The sequence below is a fragment of the Camelus dromedarius genome, chromosome 26 (genome assembly GCF_036321535.1).
Source record: "Camelus dromedarius isolate mCamDro1 chromosome 26, mCamDro1.pat, whole genome shotgun sequence".
In the NCBI taxonomy this organism is placed as follows: Eukaryota; Metazoa; Chordata; class Mammalia; order Artiodactyla; family Camelidae; genus Camelus; species Camelus dromedarius.
In genome coordinates this window covers 21,986,237-22,004,094 of record NC_087461.1, presented here as the reverse complement: position 1 = coordinate 22,004,094, position 17,858 = coordinate 21,986,237, and the positions used below count along the sequence as shown (strand labels likewise).

Here is a 17,858-nt window from a genome sequence, read left to right as displayed (position 1 = left end):
TACTCATAATTAGGTGATCATGGGATGATAAGAGCCCCCGCCAGGTACGCATCCGCCACCAGCATGTCAGTGAACCCCCGGAGCTCCCGCAGGAGCAAAAGGTCATCTTCCCTCAAGGGGAACTGTTGCTCAGTGACTCCTGACACTTGCCTCCTGGAGGGACGGAGGACCAGGGGCCTGGTGTTCTGGGTTTAGAAACAGGAAGCCCCCGACTCAGCCCGCTGTGAGCCTCCCCAACACGAGGGGAAGCAGAGAGGGAGGTGGCCGACGCTTCACAAGAGCCCCTGAATGGAAAGGATGAGCACATCGCAGCGTGGAGGAGTTCTGGAGCCTGGAAGACCTGGCTTCCCAAGCCAGGCACCACTGTGACCTTCCTCCCCTCCCTGAACCTCAGCGCCCTCATTTTAAAGATGGGGACAACTGGCCCTCCTTCCCCGGATGGCTGGGGGATTAAATAAAGATGTGTCAGGTGCTCAGCATAAGTCGGGGCACAGACAAAACTCTGTAAGTGGCAACTATCCCACAAAGAGCACCAGCGTCACCTGTCTGTCCACCCAGTATTTCCAGGTGTCCTCCCTCCAGCACGAGTCGAATTGCTGCCCCTTGGATGTTAGGTGTGGCCGAGGGATGTGCTCTGGAGACGGAAGTGGGTGACGTCTGGGATGATGGCCACTCCTTCCGAATAGGTCCTCATGTGAGAATACGCGGGGCAGACCCCCTACCGACTCAGAGACGGGGGTGGCATGAGCAAGAAAGAAACCTTCTTGCTCGGGGGTGCTGGCTACCTAGCTTTCCTGACCGTGTTTTGATAGAAAGAGTTGGACCACCTGAGACTCTTCTTCCGGGACAATCTCAAATTGCATCCAGCTCTCGAGAAGGATGTAAACCCTGTCCTGTTGACAAAGGCTGTGTGAGAGCCCCTCTGTCCCCATGTTTCTACGGACACAGAATTCCTTGCTCAGAATTGCTACCATTGCGTTTTCAGAACTCTTGCAAGACCCCCATCCCTAAATTACTGAGTGCTCGCCACATCACCAAGAATAGAACGCCATTCGCATGCAGACGTGCTGAGCTCTGCAGAATGGAAGCGTCCCTCTAGAGCACGGCTGTCAATCATGCGGACGGCTGCTGGTGGGGGCTGTGCAGACGGGCTCCGGGAGCTCTTCTGACGTCGGCAAGATCGTCTCCTTTCTGACTTGATCTGGAGCCGGATTCAGCAACCCTAAAGTAAAAGTCTCATCTCTTCTCACCCTCCACACGCTTCTCGGTGTTGTCATTTTGAGGTGAGCATGAGTTCAGTCTCCTGAAATAGGCCACCTCACTTTAAAGTGTATGTTAAACTAATACTGACCTTTCCAAAGTAAAACAAAGCCTGGTGTTTGTGCTCAGATGTCTGAAACGGCAATAGATGCAGGAAGGAGGGGATTAATCATCTTGCTTTTTTTCTCTCTTGCTTAGAAACCCTCCCTGGGAACTAGTCCTTTTTACACATCCAGCCATGAATGGAAGATGGGTTCTGCCTACTGTCTTGAAAAGGAAGCCTGGACCCTTCAGCAAACAGCGTTGTCTGACTTGCCCACAGTTTAACCCACACAGCCGGGTAGGATGGTCAATGTGCCAATGAGTCAAAAAGTCAAGAACACGAAGCCTTGGGTGGGGAGACATCAAGGTGGGGTGGGCTGAGGCTCTGGGAGTGGGATGCGAGGGGTAACCTGGGAGGTGAGTCCCGGCGGGGAAGCAAAGGAGGGGAGCCCTGGGGGGCACGTAAGGGTGATGGCAGGGAAGGGAGTGTCAGAGAAGGTGGGGAAAGCAGACCCACATCACTACTAAGGATGGAGATGCGTCCATTTCACACATACGGCCCTGTACGTAATCCGCAGAGACCAGTGCCGTCAATTACACCACACATTGGGCACATGCTGTATGAACCTGTGTGGGAAAGTAACCCCATCTTCAATTCCATTCTCCTCTCTTCTACCCTGAACAAACACACACACAAAACACCTTACAAAACCGTGATTTCACCAGTCAGTAAAGTTAATGTATTTCAGCAAGGAAAGAAAAAATCTGCTGAAGGAGGAAGGCCATCCACAGACAGTGTGGGGCTGTGGGGAGAATTAGACTTTTAGCTGTTACCCAAGGGAGACATCCATGCCCAGGTTCTGGGAGAGTCGTGTGTCAGTACCTGAGAATAGGGCGGGGTTCCGGGGGCTGTCCCTGGGCATGCTGTTCTCTGATGTGGGGATTCTGCAGAGTGATGACACTGGTGTCCGCCAGCCTTCTCGGCTCTGAATGCAGGTGGCACAGCTGTTTTTCAACCACCTGTTCAGATGGCCCAGCACCCCCTCCCCAGTGTGCCCAGTCCCGTGCCTCATACCTGGATCCACTCTCGGTAGGAGTCCTCGCCAGGAGTCCACCCATTCTCAGGGTAGTGGAGGCGGGAGCGCTCTGCAGACCAGTTGGTGCTGTATTGGGAAGAGGCCGTGATCTGGTCGGAGTGGATCTCTCCTGACTCCATGCCCAGTGCTTCCATACACTTGAAGTCTGAAGGGGAAAAAATGGCCCTAAGTCATCAAACGTGGGGACCCCAGGGTGCATCCTTGGACGCATCTTTCCTTTTTTAATCTGGAAGACTACAAGATTCCTTTTGATGTTCACACAAAGTCTTACAGATGCTGACGGCAAGGGACCTGCTGGATTGTAGCACTGAACCCTGCATTTTCTTGGCAGGAATTCTGAAAAGCAATGCTGTGAAGATCTCACAGCAATTAATTATTTTTCCAACTGGACCGAGATTGACACAGATACTATTAGAAAGTTTTTCGGAAAAGATGGAAATTCAGGATGGAGGTGGATACGCTACATGGGTGCCCATCGAAAGTTGTATTTAAATAAAATTTTACTGCTTCCTCCAATATCTAAGACAAGTGAAAAAGACCTTTGTCCATTTTGGGACAATATTTGGTGGGCTAGGTCGACCTTAACTCTCTGTCCTACAGATTCCTTGCAGTTGGTACCCAGGTCTCCTCTCTCAGGCTCCCTTGGTTCTCATGTCCCTGGCCTGGCTTGGGCATGATTTTTAACACACTAGTTTATTCTATTAAAACATAAGAGTGTCCCTCAGGGGTAAACAGCAGTATCGTAGCGTCCCAAACAGCAACACAGCTCCCCAGCATAAACAGTAATGAGCACGATGATGGCCGTGAATCACGAAAACACGCACTCCATCGGCCTCGGGCACTCGGTGGACGATGAAACAGGAACTATGATGCTGGGGAGTGAATAATCAATTTAAGGAAAATGGGCACCCAAAGTGCTAAAGTGCAAAAACAAACAAACACAAACAAGCAAACAAAAAACCCCAAACCTCTAGAGAGTAAATAGAAGATTCTCAATCATCCAGAAAACTCTCAGTGAACTTTCACATCTTCCAAATTTTCTATCATAATTAATAACGTTTTATGGCATAAAAGGTTTCTTTCACTGGTTTCATACATTTAAGCTTAGGTTTGATATTTGTCATAGAAAAGAGTTCCAAAGACAAAGACACCCCAGTGTTCATAGCAGCTCTGTTCACAAGAGCCAAGACATGGAGACAACCTAAATGTCCATTGACAGACGACTGGGTAAAAAAGTTGTCAACTACATATACAATGGAATACTACTCAGCCATAAAAAATAATGAAATAGTGCCATTTGCAGCAACATGGATGGACCTGGAGATTATCATATTAAGTAAGTCAGACAGAGAAAGACAAATACTGTACGATATCATTTATATGTGGAATCTAAAAAAAAAAAGATACAGATGAACTTATTTACAAAACTAGACTCATAGACATAGGAAGCAAACTTATGGTTACCAAAGGGGAAAAAGGTGGAGGGATAAATTAGGAGTTTGGGATTAACAGATACACACTACTGTATATAAAGTAGATAAACAATACGGGTCTACTATATAGCACAGGGAACTATATTCAATATTTCTTGTAACAAGCTATAATGGAAAAGAACCTGAACATATATGTATATGATGTATAGCTGAATCACTTTGTTCTACATCTGAACTAAGATTATAAATTAACTAAACTTCAATAAAAAATAAAATAAAAGAATTTCCTAGAATATTCAAGACTTCAAAAAATAAAAATAAAAAAGGGTCTCGCTGGACCAAAAATAAGGCCTCCAGATACATGAATTAATTAATCAAATAAATTAAGTACAAATAAGATTTGAAGTTTAATTGGCCTTTTGATTTTCCAGTGAGGTCTGGGAGAAGAGACCCGCGCAGGCCTGTGGAGCAGGTCCCAAAACTCCCGCTGTTTCTGCCTGTGCTGCCTGACAACGTGGCAGCCAGAATCGATGAAACACAATTTATTCATTGTTCTTTCAGGTTTTTTCCCTCCCCTTGGGCCCTTCAGAGAGCTGGGGACCACATAAACTTTGAGGAAGGGCTGAGTTAGTTGAGTACTTTAATGAGATACGAAAACATAGTCCTCTTTTTTGTTTTATGGGAAGTTATAGCCAAAAAGAAAACATGCTTCTTTGACATGAATAGCCACTTTCGTTCACGTAAGGAAAACAAAATCAGCTTCTGCCGGGGTATTCCCAAACCATGGCACGAGGGACCAACTGTTCCACCTGCCCGCCGCCCGTGAGCCGCGCTGATGCAGACTGGTCCTCGCCATCCGGGGTCGACGCCTGTCCTCTCCTGACTCTCAGCCCACATGCCCTGCAGGTGCCAGGTAGGTGATCTGGCCGCAGGTCACTGTTTCAGAGCACATTTGTCATTTCCTACTTTTTCTCCCCTAATTTCAGAGGCTTCCAAGCAGCCTTCTCACACCTAATTTTATTAAGAAAGCACACCACATATCTCTTCCTATTGATAGTCATAAAAACCATTTAAGAGAGCAAAAGAAACACTTGCACCCCAACTCACAAAACGGGTCTTTAGTGTTTCCTGTGGCCGCAGGAGGAGGGGTGACAGCGAGCTCGCCGCAGGGCTTTGCAGGATGAGTAAATACTGACCTTCCGAAATGCTGCTCTGCAAGATACTGTAGTTTGCTGAGAAGCCCTCCTTGGCGATGGCGCTGTCCGTGTAGAAGACCATGGACAGGATGCCGGAGGAGGCGCGGATGCGACCTGGGGTTTTCTGCCCACAGTAATGCCCGATGTGGGGACCCACTGCAGAGGGAGAGACGCAGAGACTATGAAAATGCCTCCCCTTCTGCAGCAGATGCAAGCATAGCCATTTGCAAACATGGGCCCCAGCGGAACCCAGCAGTGTTTTCCTACCCAAATCAAGTCTTCCCTGCTTAATTGGTTGGCAGTGAACATATTGGATCGGGTTTGCGGAGAGGATTTTAAAGTGTGCTCAGAAGGGCCATAACAGGCATCGCTGCGCTCCCCAGTGAGCAGGACTGTGTTCAGGAACAAAACCGAAATGCTCGCTTTGACTGCAAAGGAGATTCGGGCTGTCAAGTGGCATCCTGGCATCCGTCTCCAGGACCACATGGTGCACACACACAGTCTAGCACCCAGAAGCTGCAGCTAGGCTGTGATCACCCACTGAGGACTCTTGGAGTCACCTGCCCCATTCCCCCCAAATGGGAATGTTCCAGAAACTAGTCCTGGCACCAGGGCAGTACCAAGATCAGACCTAGCCCTGGGTAACCCCCACTTCCTTCCTCTTTCCATCTTTCAGTCCTGGAGCCTGGCTGTGATCAACATCACAGTCTCAGACAATCTTATAGGATCCTGTCCCACTAAGGGCGTTCCCTGCAGATGAGTCAATAACTAACAATTAAAGAATTTTAGAAACTATAGACACCGACGATGTGTGCATAATAGCAGATTGTAAGCAAAACAGAAGAAAATGCAGCTTTCTCACTTCTGGCCCAGGGTCCTCTCTCCCAAACCCGAGAGAGAGGACTGCATCACTCCTGTGTCCAGGGGCCAACTGCCAGCTGTCTCGGACACGGTGCAGAAGCCCCCTGTGCTTGGAGAATCTCTCCATCCCCTGTCTGCAGCAGCAGCAAGACAAAAAGCAGACAAACAAACAAACAAACAAAAAACCACCCCAAAACCCAAACCCTTTTCTCTAGATTTTTTTCATTGCACATATGGTAAAAACATGGCAGATGGTTTGGGCTTAGAAGAACAACCTGGTTTGGGCCATTTTCCCTTCCCAGAAATCCACGGTTCTGTGCATTCCAACTAAGAGTGATTGCTTTGTTCAAGGAGGCACAGTGCGTGGACCTTTCTCTGGAGGGATGGGCTTTCCACAGGGATGTGGTGTTCCAAGGCCTGTGTGTGCCCCTTGGATGCAGAAGGCAGCTAAGAGGGCTGGGAGAAGCTTCCGGTGTGACTGAGAGAGCGAACCCCAGGAGAGCTGGTCTCCCCAGGACCCCACCTGCCAGCTGGGCTCCTGGCAGGCGGCTATCTGAGCACCCTGCCTTTTAGAGCACTCAGATCCTGGGCTAACAGGCTTTCAGTTCTTGGCTGATTCTCCTTTTTTTTTTTTTTTTTTTTTAAAGAAACTAAACCAAAGTGGTTTACTATTTGAGTTAGTCCAAAATGGCAGCTGTGAATATCTGATAACTTCTCCAGGCACTCGAAGGATTGGATGTGACTGAATTTAGATTTCTCTCTCCATCCTCCCTTCCTCTCCAGCACCCACACATTTGTGTGAGTGGCCCACCGGTTTTATTATGAGGAGAACAAGGAGGCTTCCTGTTGAGGGGACGGGTACAAATGATCCACAAGGTGCCACGTGGCTGTGGGCGGCGGCTCTGCAGAACGGAGGAGAAACGTCATGATGGTAGGCTTCCCAGCTGGCAGAAAAAAGCATTTCAGATGAAATTCTCCTGCTCTCCGTTTCTCTTCAGTTTCAATCCTGGCCCCAGGCCTTCTTCATTCTGAATATGGCCCCACCACCAATTCCACACTTTCTTCCTTCCCGATGGAGTGGAGCGCAGTCGCCCTTAACATGTGCGTGAAAATACCTTGTGAACCAGCAGCTCAGGCCTCTCCTCTCCCCGGAGAGAACCCGCTTGTGGTCTGCACTCTCAGTGGGAGGCTTAGTCTCTTCATTCTCCCTGGTTCTTTCCTGCATTTAAATTCCATCATTGTCCTTTCTTAACTATCTTTGTCTCTCGTTTGTGGGCAAACTTTTACAGCCTTCATCCTCGGGGTCGTTCTCTGATCGCCAAGCCACTGACCTTACCAAGAATACAAGCACACAAGGCAAGCTGCCGTCACCCCCCCGAGCTCCGGGCCGGCCCCGCTCTGCCCACCATCGCCAATTCCTCTGGGGAGGCCGAGAGGGGAGTCTCTTTGAAAGAGGAAACAGAAGAGAACTTGTCTGGTGCAGACTCATAATTTAGAGTCTGCATGACTCACTGGTTTATAATGCTGGAGACAGGCTGGGTAAATCTGCCTTCTGTCCTTTCGCACATCGCCCCCGGACAGCAGCGTGCGACTCTCTCTGGGAGCCCTCAAGATAGGAGAGTGAAAGGCTTCTTCGACTGTCATACAAAGAGGTATTGAATTTCCCTGGACGACTGCGCTGATGCAGTGCTGGTCTGAGCCTGCGTGGAGGGAGTCCCCTGGTCTGGCTCGTACGTGCGCTCGCCTGTGGATGGGCACGGTCACGACTCCTGGGGTCCCTACTTCCATGACCGGGGAGCCCAAGGCCAAAGAGAGGAATGCAATGTCACAAAAGCAGAAGTGTAATTCCAAACTGGGAGGACTGAAGAGTTGAAGCCGGTAGCACGTACTCAGCTCTCTCCTGGGAGAGAGCAGGACTGTGATCTTCATATATTCTCGAGGGTGGAGGTGACACAGTATTCGTGCTGTTTGGAAGATACATCTGCAATGGGAAGTGCTCACCCCATTTATCTTCCCACTAATCCTTCCGTTAATTCTAACCTGCCCTCAGAATCAGACAGTTTTGTTTTCTGCCATCTTTTTAGGTGAAAAAGAAAAAAAGGGGCAATAATCGACTATAAAGAGGTACTTTCAAAACAAGGTATTTTGAACAAATAAACAAAAAAGGGGACACTTCAAAATGTTACAAGACTGGCCAGGTATACTTTTCTTACAGTAAGAAACCTTTTGGCGGAGAATATCTGGATGTTGCAACTTTTCCCCAGAAAAAAAAAAATTTGCTCATTATGTCATCTATGTTTTGGAATGTTTATATTTTATATTTATATCATTTATGTTTTCTATGTATATTTTAGAAGGTTAATGTTCATAAAAAGTAAATAAAAACCAAACAGAACTCAATCCCATGTTTATGAAGCTTATTCCTAGAATTGTTGATAATCTTTGGAGTGTGGGTTCCAGCCACGGTTCCAGGGCTTTCCCCAGCCTGGACGGAGGGCTAGCTCCCTCTGCACCCACGTCGGGGGAGCTGGGTGTGCACATTTGGCTCCACAGTTCAGTACAAGCATCCTTGGCGCTGACCAGGGCAGCGTGCGGCCCTCAAACCACATGTGAACGTCCACTGATGACTCCAGAGCTGCTCCTTGTGACTCCAGAGCTTCAGAGACAGGGACGGAGGGAGACGTGGGGCTTGCCACGCACATGCCTCGGATCTGCGTCCTGGAGTCAACTGCTTTGCTTCAAAGTCGATCTGAATTAATGGGTTGCTTTCAATTACTTGGTCGTCGAATTCAGTGCTTACGATAAAATGTAACATAAAGTCACTTGATGGTTAAAAGCCTTCAGTGCCTTCTAGTTGTTGTTTTTGGAAAGGCTGTCAAAGACGGGAAGCGATTTTGCTGGCAAGGAACTGTATGTGTTGAACCACCGGGGCACAAATGTTTCTGGTGCCACTGATTAAAAAGCCCCACAAGGATGTGGTCTTGTCTTTTGTCTAAAAAAGAGTGAGCTGTTATGCTCATGTGGGCTGGACGAGGCCACATAAATACTAACAAACATATGATCACATTTTTCATATTCCAAAGCCAGTCTTCTCTGGGAATAAGTCAAACACACCATAGATTAAAACATGGGTGAATTGCGGAGATGACAAATTCTATTGTTACTTGTTCCTTGTTTCAACTCAGTGATTTTCTAGAACCAGAAAATTACTACTTTGGAAAACCCTTGACATTAATGACAATGTGCTCCTTTCTCCATAAGTTGGTTGACTGGACCTTCTTTTCAGATGTCAGTTTAAATGTAAGTTCTGGAGAGGGAGGCTGTAAGTGTGGGTTGGGCACAAATAAACCCATTATTAAATGTTCCAACTATTATTACAATACTATTATAATATTGTTTCCCTAATTATCGGATTGAGTACTTGGAAATCAATCAGTGCTCTGTTTGGGCAAATCTCATTACTTAATGAAGGAGTTTCGATAAGATCATCATAACGCTATTTACACGGGTAAAAAAAAAAAAAGCAAAGCAGAGGCTAAAATAATGAGAACTCATTCAATTTGCTCCAGTGACAACAACGCTTTCTCTCCACCCCGGTTTCCTCCAGTGCTGTTTGCTGCTGGGGAGCGTATCCAAACTGAGCTACGCTGACCGTGTTCATGTCATTTCAAAGAGAAAAGCAATCTCTTTCACTTTAGACTAGCTCTTCCTTTATGACTGACTTAAACAACCTTTCCTCCATCTTGACAATGACCTCTGTTTTCTAGACAGTTCTACATCCCCAACTGCACGATTCGGAAGAAAGTCCAAGCTGCCCCTGCTGATCTGTGTACAGTGTGTTCTCCAGAGAAATCGCCACACTAAACCAGACGAAACGCAAGACAACAACGCAGATGCAAGAAATTATTTGACATTATCTCCTTCGGCTCAGAGTCGGTGTGTATTTTTGCTCTTCACCTTCGAATCCACGAGGATTACGATGGAAAACTTCTACTGAACTGGCCACGTGGCTCCCTCCCCCGCCTCCTTCACATCTTTGCTCAAACGTCACTTCTCCAGCGAGATCTGACCTGCCCGCCCTATTTATAGCCCCCACCCCTCTCCTCCCCCAACCCCGGCTCTTCTCAAGCCTTTACTCTAGTCCACTCTTTCTTCCTTTCATGTTTTTTTTTTGGTTTGTTTACAGCACTTTTCCCCTTCGAACTTCCTATGTACAGAAATCATTTGTAGTGTACACTGTTTTTTTTAAAGTATTTCCCCCTCCCTTTTTTTTTTTAAATGGAGGTGCTGGGGATTGAATTCAGGACCTCGTGCATGCCAAGCACACGCTCTACCACTGAGTTATACCCTCCCACCATGTACACTGTTTATTACCTCACCCCCACCCCCCAGTAGAACCTAAACTCCACAGGGCAGCCATCTTTGCTTTGTTTGCCAAACACTGTCTGGTACACAGTAGGCACTCAACAAATGCAGCTTTTGAGTGGACGATGAATTTAGTTGATAGGAACAATGTATGTACCGTGGATGTATTGAGGCAATTCCAATCGATAAAGATAAAAATTCCCTTGTGCGCAGAGGAGGAAGCCATCTAAATTAGGACCATCCAAACGCTCTTATTCCTTTCCTAAATTTCTAAATGTTTTGGTAGCATAATAGGTGCAGATTTCACCATTACAAATTTGGCAGGTCCTTAACCTCTCTGCTCCTTAGTCTCCACGTTCATGAAATGAAGGTTTGATTTAATGGACGTCTGAAGAGCTCATTGTCTGATGAGCCTATGGATCAATGACCAGCAGGCCGTCAATGAAATGAGCCAAGCTCTCTAGTCAGGAAGACCATGGTTTGGTCCCAGTTTTGTCACAAAAATAGTTTTGAGGCCTTGCATAGTCTTCTATGGACTCTCGTTTCCTTATCTATGAAATGAAGGAATTAGACTAGAAAATTAAGAGTCTTTCTGGGCTCAAATATTTCATCGCTGCTCTGCAGAAAGAAAGTCACTGTTTTGCTTTGTTTTGCTCCTCCTTCTGAGCTTCTTTTTTAAAAGGGATGCATGCATCACGACGCCCATGAAAGGCTCCCAGCGCCCTCCCCCCAGGCCCCTCCCTCTGGGGGAGGCTCCCTGCCGTTCTCACCATTGGGGAACCCATCCCAGATTTCTAGTCGGTCGTAGCGACAGATCATCCCCCCGGGAGGGTTCGAGTCAGGCTCCAGGTCAAAGCTTTCAAATTCCAAGATAATCTCCGACATCTTGGGTGCAAAGATGATATAGGTGCATTCAAGGCTGTTGGGATATTTTTCAGGGAAGCCAGGAGACTTTATCACCCCACTGGGCGCTGTGTAGTTCTGGGAACATTCAGGACCTATGAGCAAAAGAAAAAAGGAGCAAAGTGAAGATTCCACTTACACGGCCTTACCAAGAGACAACCGGGCAAAGAAGACAGCTTATCTTTCTAATAAAAGCCCTATTACAATCACTGTCCCAATCACTCTTTACTCGGCCTTTCTCAGGTGATGACAGGTATGGAAAATCAAGTTCAGATTTATTGTGTTCACCTTCGTTTCCCATTTGTGGGGAGCAATTTAAAAACTTCTGCTGCTGCAGAGGGGAAAGAAATGACAAATTCAAAACCAGGTGGGAGCAATGAATGAGTGAGCTACAGAAATCTCGACAGAGCCCTAGAGAAATAATTATAGCCCCTTCCAGCTTAAATCTTTAAATCTTGAGGCTGACAGCCCTTTATTGGTGAAATTGAACATTTACAAAGGCAAGGGAGAGAATTCAGTGGAGGGAGTTTGGGTTTCAGATTCCTACCCCAGTGGCTCAGTAACTCTGCCAGATGTGACCTCTGCCTCTTTGACAAACTCAATGTGAAAGGCAGTGTACCCGGGGTGGGTGACTCATTCGGAATGGTGTTGACACAGGTGTGCCAGTAAAGCAGGGCGGTTAGTGGGGGCATGATAAACTGGGGTCACAGGTCCTCTTGCCAGAAGTCACCTGATACCAATGTTGACATCCTAACCCTCCCCGAAGTAGCAGGTACAGTACAGCCGGCCACTCTAAACTTATCTGTCAATGTATGTGAGTGTGTGTGATGTATATATTTATAATGTGTAATTTAAGTGACTGCTCGGTGTTATCAAGACTACAAATTATGGTGATTTGTAATTTAAATTGGTCCAGCACATGCATATATAGATTGCAAGTCGACCTGATGACTCTGTGAGTGACCACAATTTCCAGTCATGGAATTAATGCAGAAGGGGGTGGTGTTCACTGCACTACTGAAAACTGCCATCTACATGGACGGGGACGTGAATACAGAAGATCCAGACCTTATCACCACCGCTGTGGCCATGACTGTCAAAGCACTGGCTCCCACGGCTCTCTGCAAACCAGACATGATTTGACCTCTTTTTTTTTTTTTTTAAATTGAAGTATCATCAGTTACACTGTGTCAATTTCTGGTGTCCAGCGTCTTGTCCCAGTCATGCATATATATACATACATTCGTCTTCATATTCTTTTTCATGAAAGGTTATTACAAGATACTGAATACAGTTCCTGCACTCTTCAGAAGAAATTTGTTTTTTTAATCTATTTTTATGCATAGCGATTAACATCTGCAAATCTCAGACTCCCAGATTTATCCCTTTGGAATCCCAGGATCCAACCTGGGGATGTTCAGCTCGGCAGTTCTTTTCCTGGCCCGCTGTCTTACTGATGAGCACCCCGCCCATAAGGATTCAGCTCTAAATACAGAGGCTCGTTGAGGTTGCTCTCAACTAAATATTGTTTCCAAGGGGCAAGCGCTAAAGGTGGCATATTAGACACCAAACACATTAAATCTAACGAGCGGGTCTCTATTTTTGCGGTGAGGGCTGAAAGCTGAATCCCCACCTGGGGGCCCCTGGCAGCCTACTGAGAAAACAAATCAATCACTTTCTCCCCATGCACGGCTTAGACAGTCGTGGCACTGGAGAGGCAGGAAAACACCGCTTAGTGGATGGCAGGAGAAACCTGGTCTGTAGAGGTCTGACCTGAAGAAAATACCTCCCAAAGCCTCTACCACGTGGCTCACCCTTCACCACGGTGGCCTGCAATGCTCACCTGCTCGATTCTGGTTAAGAAGTTATTCACAGGTGGCGTTCTGCCATGTTAATTTCAGGTAGAGAGTATGCAACGTGCCATGTGATTTGTAACATGTTTCTAAGCTATTTGGTGGCTTCTGAGATGACAGTGACTAAGCCAAGTTAAGTCAGTAATTCACAAAGTCATATCCGTCTGTCTCTCTAGGTGTCTATGATTGGGAACCCTTTAGAATTTTATTTCTAAGATGTAAGAATGGTCACCCTGGTGACCTCCAACCTCCTCCCCAGGGCTTTGGCTGGCAGAGCGAGCAGCAGAGTGAATGTGGGTCCCAATACTTTCTCCTTCCTAAGAGGATAAAATTATCCAGGTGAGGTTAAGATTTAATGAGAGAAACAAAAAAGGCAGGAATTAAGGACCTACTTTCAAAATCAACTAAATTCCACTGCTTTCAGCATTCACCTGTGTCATGCCAGATGCCTTTGGAAGCTGGCCCAGGTTTCCAAGGTATTTTGACAAAGGCCAGGGAGACCCCAGGGGGTGGTGGAGGAGAGCCGGACGGAGCACCAGGACGTCTGGGTCCTAGTCCGGCCTTTGGCTGTGGCCTGCTCTGTAGCCTCAGTGGGCTCTTTACCTTCCTGGTCCTCAGGTTCTGTGCATCACAAGTGGGAGGGGGGCTTTAGGGTTTGAAAAAAAATAACCCTCTCAAACTCAAAGCTTCTGTAACTTCCAACCTCTTCCATTACACATCAAAGTTTGTTTTACTTGGGTTCTTATTCACTGTGTAAGTTTGCCACAATGAGGTAAGCACTTCCCTACAAAGGACCCTGGCAGGGGCTGTGATGAAGGATCCTGGCTTGAGCACACCACATGAACAGGTGTGATGGGTGAGCAGCTCTCTGTGCCCAGGAGCAAGAGAACTGCTGGTGAGGAGTGCACACACAGCCTTGGACAAGCGACACCACACTTTTGGTGTTATTTGTGAGACTGAGAGTGCCCTTTCCTTGTTAGGCATCCCTTTCCTTGTTAGGCATCCCTTTCCTTGTTAAGGACCATAAGGATGGACCATAAGGTTAAGGACCACAAGGATGGACCATAAGGTTAAGGACCACAAGGATAGGCCATAAGGTTAAGGACCATAAGGATGGACCATAAGGTTAAGGACCACAAGGATAGGCCATAAGGTTAAGGACCATAAGGATGGACCATAAGGTTAAGGACCATAAGGATGGACCATAAGGTTAAGGACCACAAGGATGGACCATAAGGTTAAGGACCACAAGGATGGACCATAAGGTTAAGGACCATAAGGATGGACCATAAGGTTAAGGACCACAAGGATGGACCATAAGGTTAAGGACCACAAGGATGGACCGTAAGGTTAAGGACCATAAGGATGGACCATAAGGTTAAGGACCACAAGGTTAAGGACCACAAGGATAGGCCATAAGGTTAAGGACAACAAGGATAGGCCATAAGGATGGACCATAAGGTTAAGGAACATAAGGATGGACCGTAAGGTTAAGGACCATAAGGTTAAGGACCACAAGGTTAAGGACCACAAGGATAATGTTAAGAGCTAAGATACTCTCTCTGGAATTATTATTAAATATACAGACTCTTAATCAAATAACATATGAAGCGACCAATCCTGCTCTCAATAAATACCATCCCTTTCCCTTGCTGAGACCCATGGGAACCGGCTATGGCTTTTTCCAGCATCTGGGCCTGGGTTATCCAGGCCGAGAAGGACAGGGAAGAGTTGGAGGTGGGCTCCAGGAGGCATGGGGAGGGGGGTACTGGCTACCGCTGTCAAGCAAAGGTGGGTCCTCTAGAAATGCAGCCCTTGGGAGGCAGCCATGGTCCAACTCTCCCTTAGAACTGTAATCTCCTGCCAGGAAATATCAAGGTCAGCAGGGAAAAGAAGAACGTGTCGGTACAACTATGATTAGTCAAATTTGCATGTTTTGAGGAAACTTGAAGTTGCTGCATCCCAGAAGAAGTGCTATGTTTTCAAAAGAACAGAGATGCTATGATATCATTAAGTGGCTTTGGAGGAAGGAGCGCCCATGAACTTGCCTATGGGTGCATAAGGCACTCTACCAGGTAAGGGCCTCCTACGGAGTATCGACAAGGACCACGGTGTGTGCGGTGAGGGAGAAAGAAAGGGGCTTCCGTTGTTTTAGATGGTAGTGATTTAGTCAGGAAACATGCACACATGGAGAAATTTTGAAGTATTCAGGAAAAACAAACTGATTAATGAACCATAGTTTTGTGTGTGTGTGTGTGTATACATACAGTATGAATACATGTATATTTGTGTGTGTGTAGAGGGGACAAGCTGGGTACGAGTGCAGGAAAATAAAAAGCTCCTTAATTAAGAAGAACAATCTTAGAGCCAGGTTCCGGGAGGTGAAGGTTTGATGATGACTGTCTGAGATGCTGTGTGCAGGATAAGTGAACAGGGCAAGAACCACCTATATGGTCAATGGCAGCAGATGTGGAAAGGAAGCTGTGATTCCCTCTCTTCTTTTTAATTGAGGTCTAGTTGATTTACAAGATTGTATTAGGCTCAGGAGTACAACACAGAGATTCAAAATATTTGAAGCCATGACTCTTTGAGACCTTTGGATGAAAATCCAGAAGAACTAGGAGCCACAATGGACGTAGGAAGGCAAGAAGAGAAAGAAGAAAATAAGGCTTCAAGCCTCAAGGCTGGCGCTGGAGACCGGGACAGGGAAACGATGTTATATCGGAGACTAACAGAAGTGTTGGGGGCCGAGTCCGCCTGGAAGGGAGCTGATATCTTCTTAAGAACTTAGGGAACGCTCTCGCCCTCATTCTCCGTCAACCATCTTCAGATCTTTAAGAGACACTGAGAACCAAAGGCAACCCTTGCCTCCCTTCCCGACACCTTCTTTCTTTGATGCTGTCATGTGCAGGAAAGTGAACAAGTGTGCATGCGTGTGTGTGTACATACACCCACGTGTGCAATATGATTCCTGTAAGTCAGCTTTCAACACAAGGAAATGCATACAGATGTAACTGTGATCATACGTCTGCTGCTGTCTTTACCAGAGGTTCCATAAGCATGTGCTCAGATGAATTTCCAAAGAAAGCTCTCTGCTTCTCTCCATATTTATATGAGGCTGTACCATATTGTTTTGAAATTTAAAGAAGTTGTGCCAAATGTTCCCAGAAATGCTTAAAGTTCTTTTTGCTATTCTGGGTTACCACTGACCCAGGAGACCTGAGGGTTTTGCATTTGGTGTGGCTGGATTTTTTTTCTATTAAATAAAGCTCTTTCTCCTACATTCCAGGACAATATGTTCAAATCTTGAGCCTCTGTCCTTGGAAGGTCTCCCCCACATTAATGTCAATGTAAGAGAGAAGATTGATTTCAACACGTAGCAGGAATCTACAGGCTGTTGTGAAAAACCGTGACATCCAGATAAAGACACGTTGTTTATCAACTGACTGAAATGTGTGTTTAATTCCTCAAAGCGGGGGCACTCTGTGATCTCAGATTCCACCCCATCCCAATACATACCATCATAACAGAAGATTAGTAAATGATTATTTTGGAGGGGCAACTGATAATTCCTAAAGGGAATGCCATTGAAAGCATGACTGCTTTGTTTCTTCCAAGAAGTTCTCTTCCCAACCATCCTTCCATTAACAGAAAGCCTCTTCTTCCTTCAGTAGCTTTAGAAACTCTGTAAGTCAGGCCAGGGAATGGCTTTGCTCTTCCCGGGAACTATCCGTTTTGAATTTTGCAATAAAGTAAAGGGAACAAGGTGTACATGACTTTAAGGTAAGTGGGACTCATGCATTTTTAACAAAAGAAATCAAACTTTAAAAGCAGATCACTAACTACTATATATAAAATAGATAAACAACAAGTTTCTTCTGTACAGCACAGGAAACTATAGTCAATATCTTGGAGTGACCTATAATGAAAAAGAATGTGAAAAGGAATATATGTATGTGTGTGTGTGCCTGAAACATGATGCTGTCCACTAGACATTGACAGCATTGTCAACTGACAATACTTCAAAAAAAATGTTCAAAAAAAGAGTAGATCAAACTAATTTTTGAAGAAGAAAGATAAGAAGTGCCCATAACGAGTTTTATGGGGTATATACCTTACAAACAAGGGTCAGCACAGTAGAATGATGGGATTTTGATTCTCAAAATACATTTAAGAAGTTTTTTAAACGTACTTCCTCCATACATTGGGTAATTTTTCTTTGTTTAAAGTATTTTCCAACAACATTTTTAACGGGAATATATGGCTTTTTACCAAAGGATCAAAACATCCCTCCTCGTCTTTCTTTCCACTTCGTCTTTCATGAGACCAAGCGACGTTAATGAGCACTTGGTCATGCTTGTTCTACTGTAAGTTACTCACCTCTCTTGAAAATCTCATAACGTATGGAAAATCCTGCACCGTGGGTCTCATAGTCAGAGACAAATTTGATGAAGAGAAATGGCCCTGAAGACACGACAGGCGAAGGGGCAATCTTTCCACAGAACTTTCCCCATAAACGCCCATTTTCATTTTCTCCGTCGATGACCTCCACGTAGTCATACCTGAGACACAGAGGAGGAAGGGAACGTCAGGTTAGTGAGAAACGCCCCTTTAATTTCAGCAGTTTAGAACGCGGTATTGTCCACCACTGTCTGCCAGGAGAAAAAGCACTGTCTGCATTCACCGTGGGATTACACGGAGAGGAAAGAAGTCTGGCAAAATGAAATAATTAAAATGGACTGCATCATGTCTGTATACATCATCTGGCAACACAGAGCTATTAAGAATAATGGTGTCCATTATACTGGCAGACAATGTCAGTTAAAGTAACCAATTAACAAGAAAAAG

At 46.0% G+C, this 17,858-nt stretch overlaps 1 protein-coding gene across 4 annotated transcripts in view; it reads right to left on the bottom strand.

Moving 5' to 3' along the window:
- The window catches only part of LOC105100649 (neuropilin-1), a 136,452-nt gene that overhangs the window by 67,011 nt on the left and 51,583 nt on the right, over nt 1-17,858 (bottom strand). For all 4 annotated transcript variants that reach the window (XM_031444510.2, XM_031444511.2, XM_031444512.2 and 1 more), the window contains exons 3-6: nt 17,391-17,572; nt 11,025-11,252; nt 5,029-5,184; nt 2,378-2,544 (exon numbers count right to left, since the gene is read on the bottom strand). In XM_031444510.2, the coding sequence (XP_031300370.1) occupies nt 2,378-2,544; nt 5,029-5,184; nt 11,025-11,252; nt 17,391-17,572 (733 nt within the window). The remainder of the gene's footprint in view (nt 1-2,377; nt 2,545-5,028; nt 5,185-11,024; nt 11,253-17,390; nt 17,573-17,858) is intronic.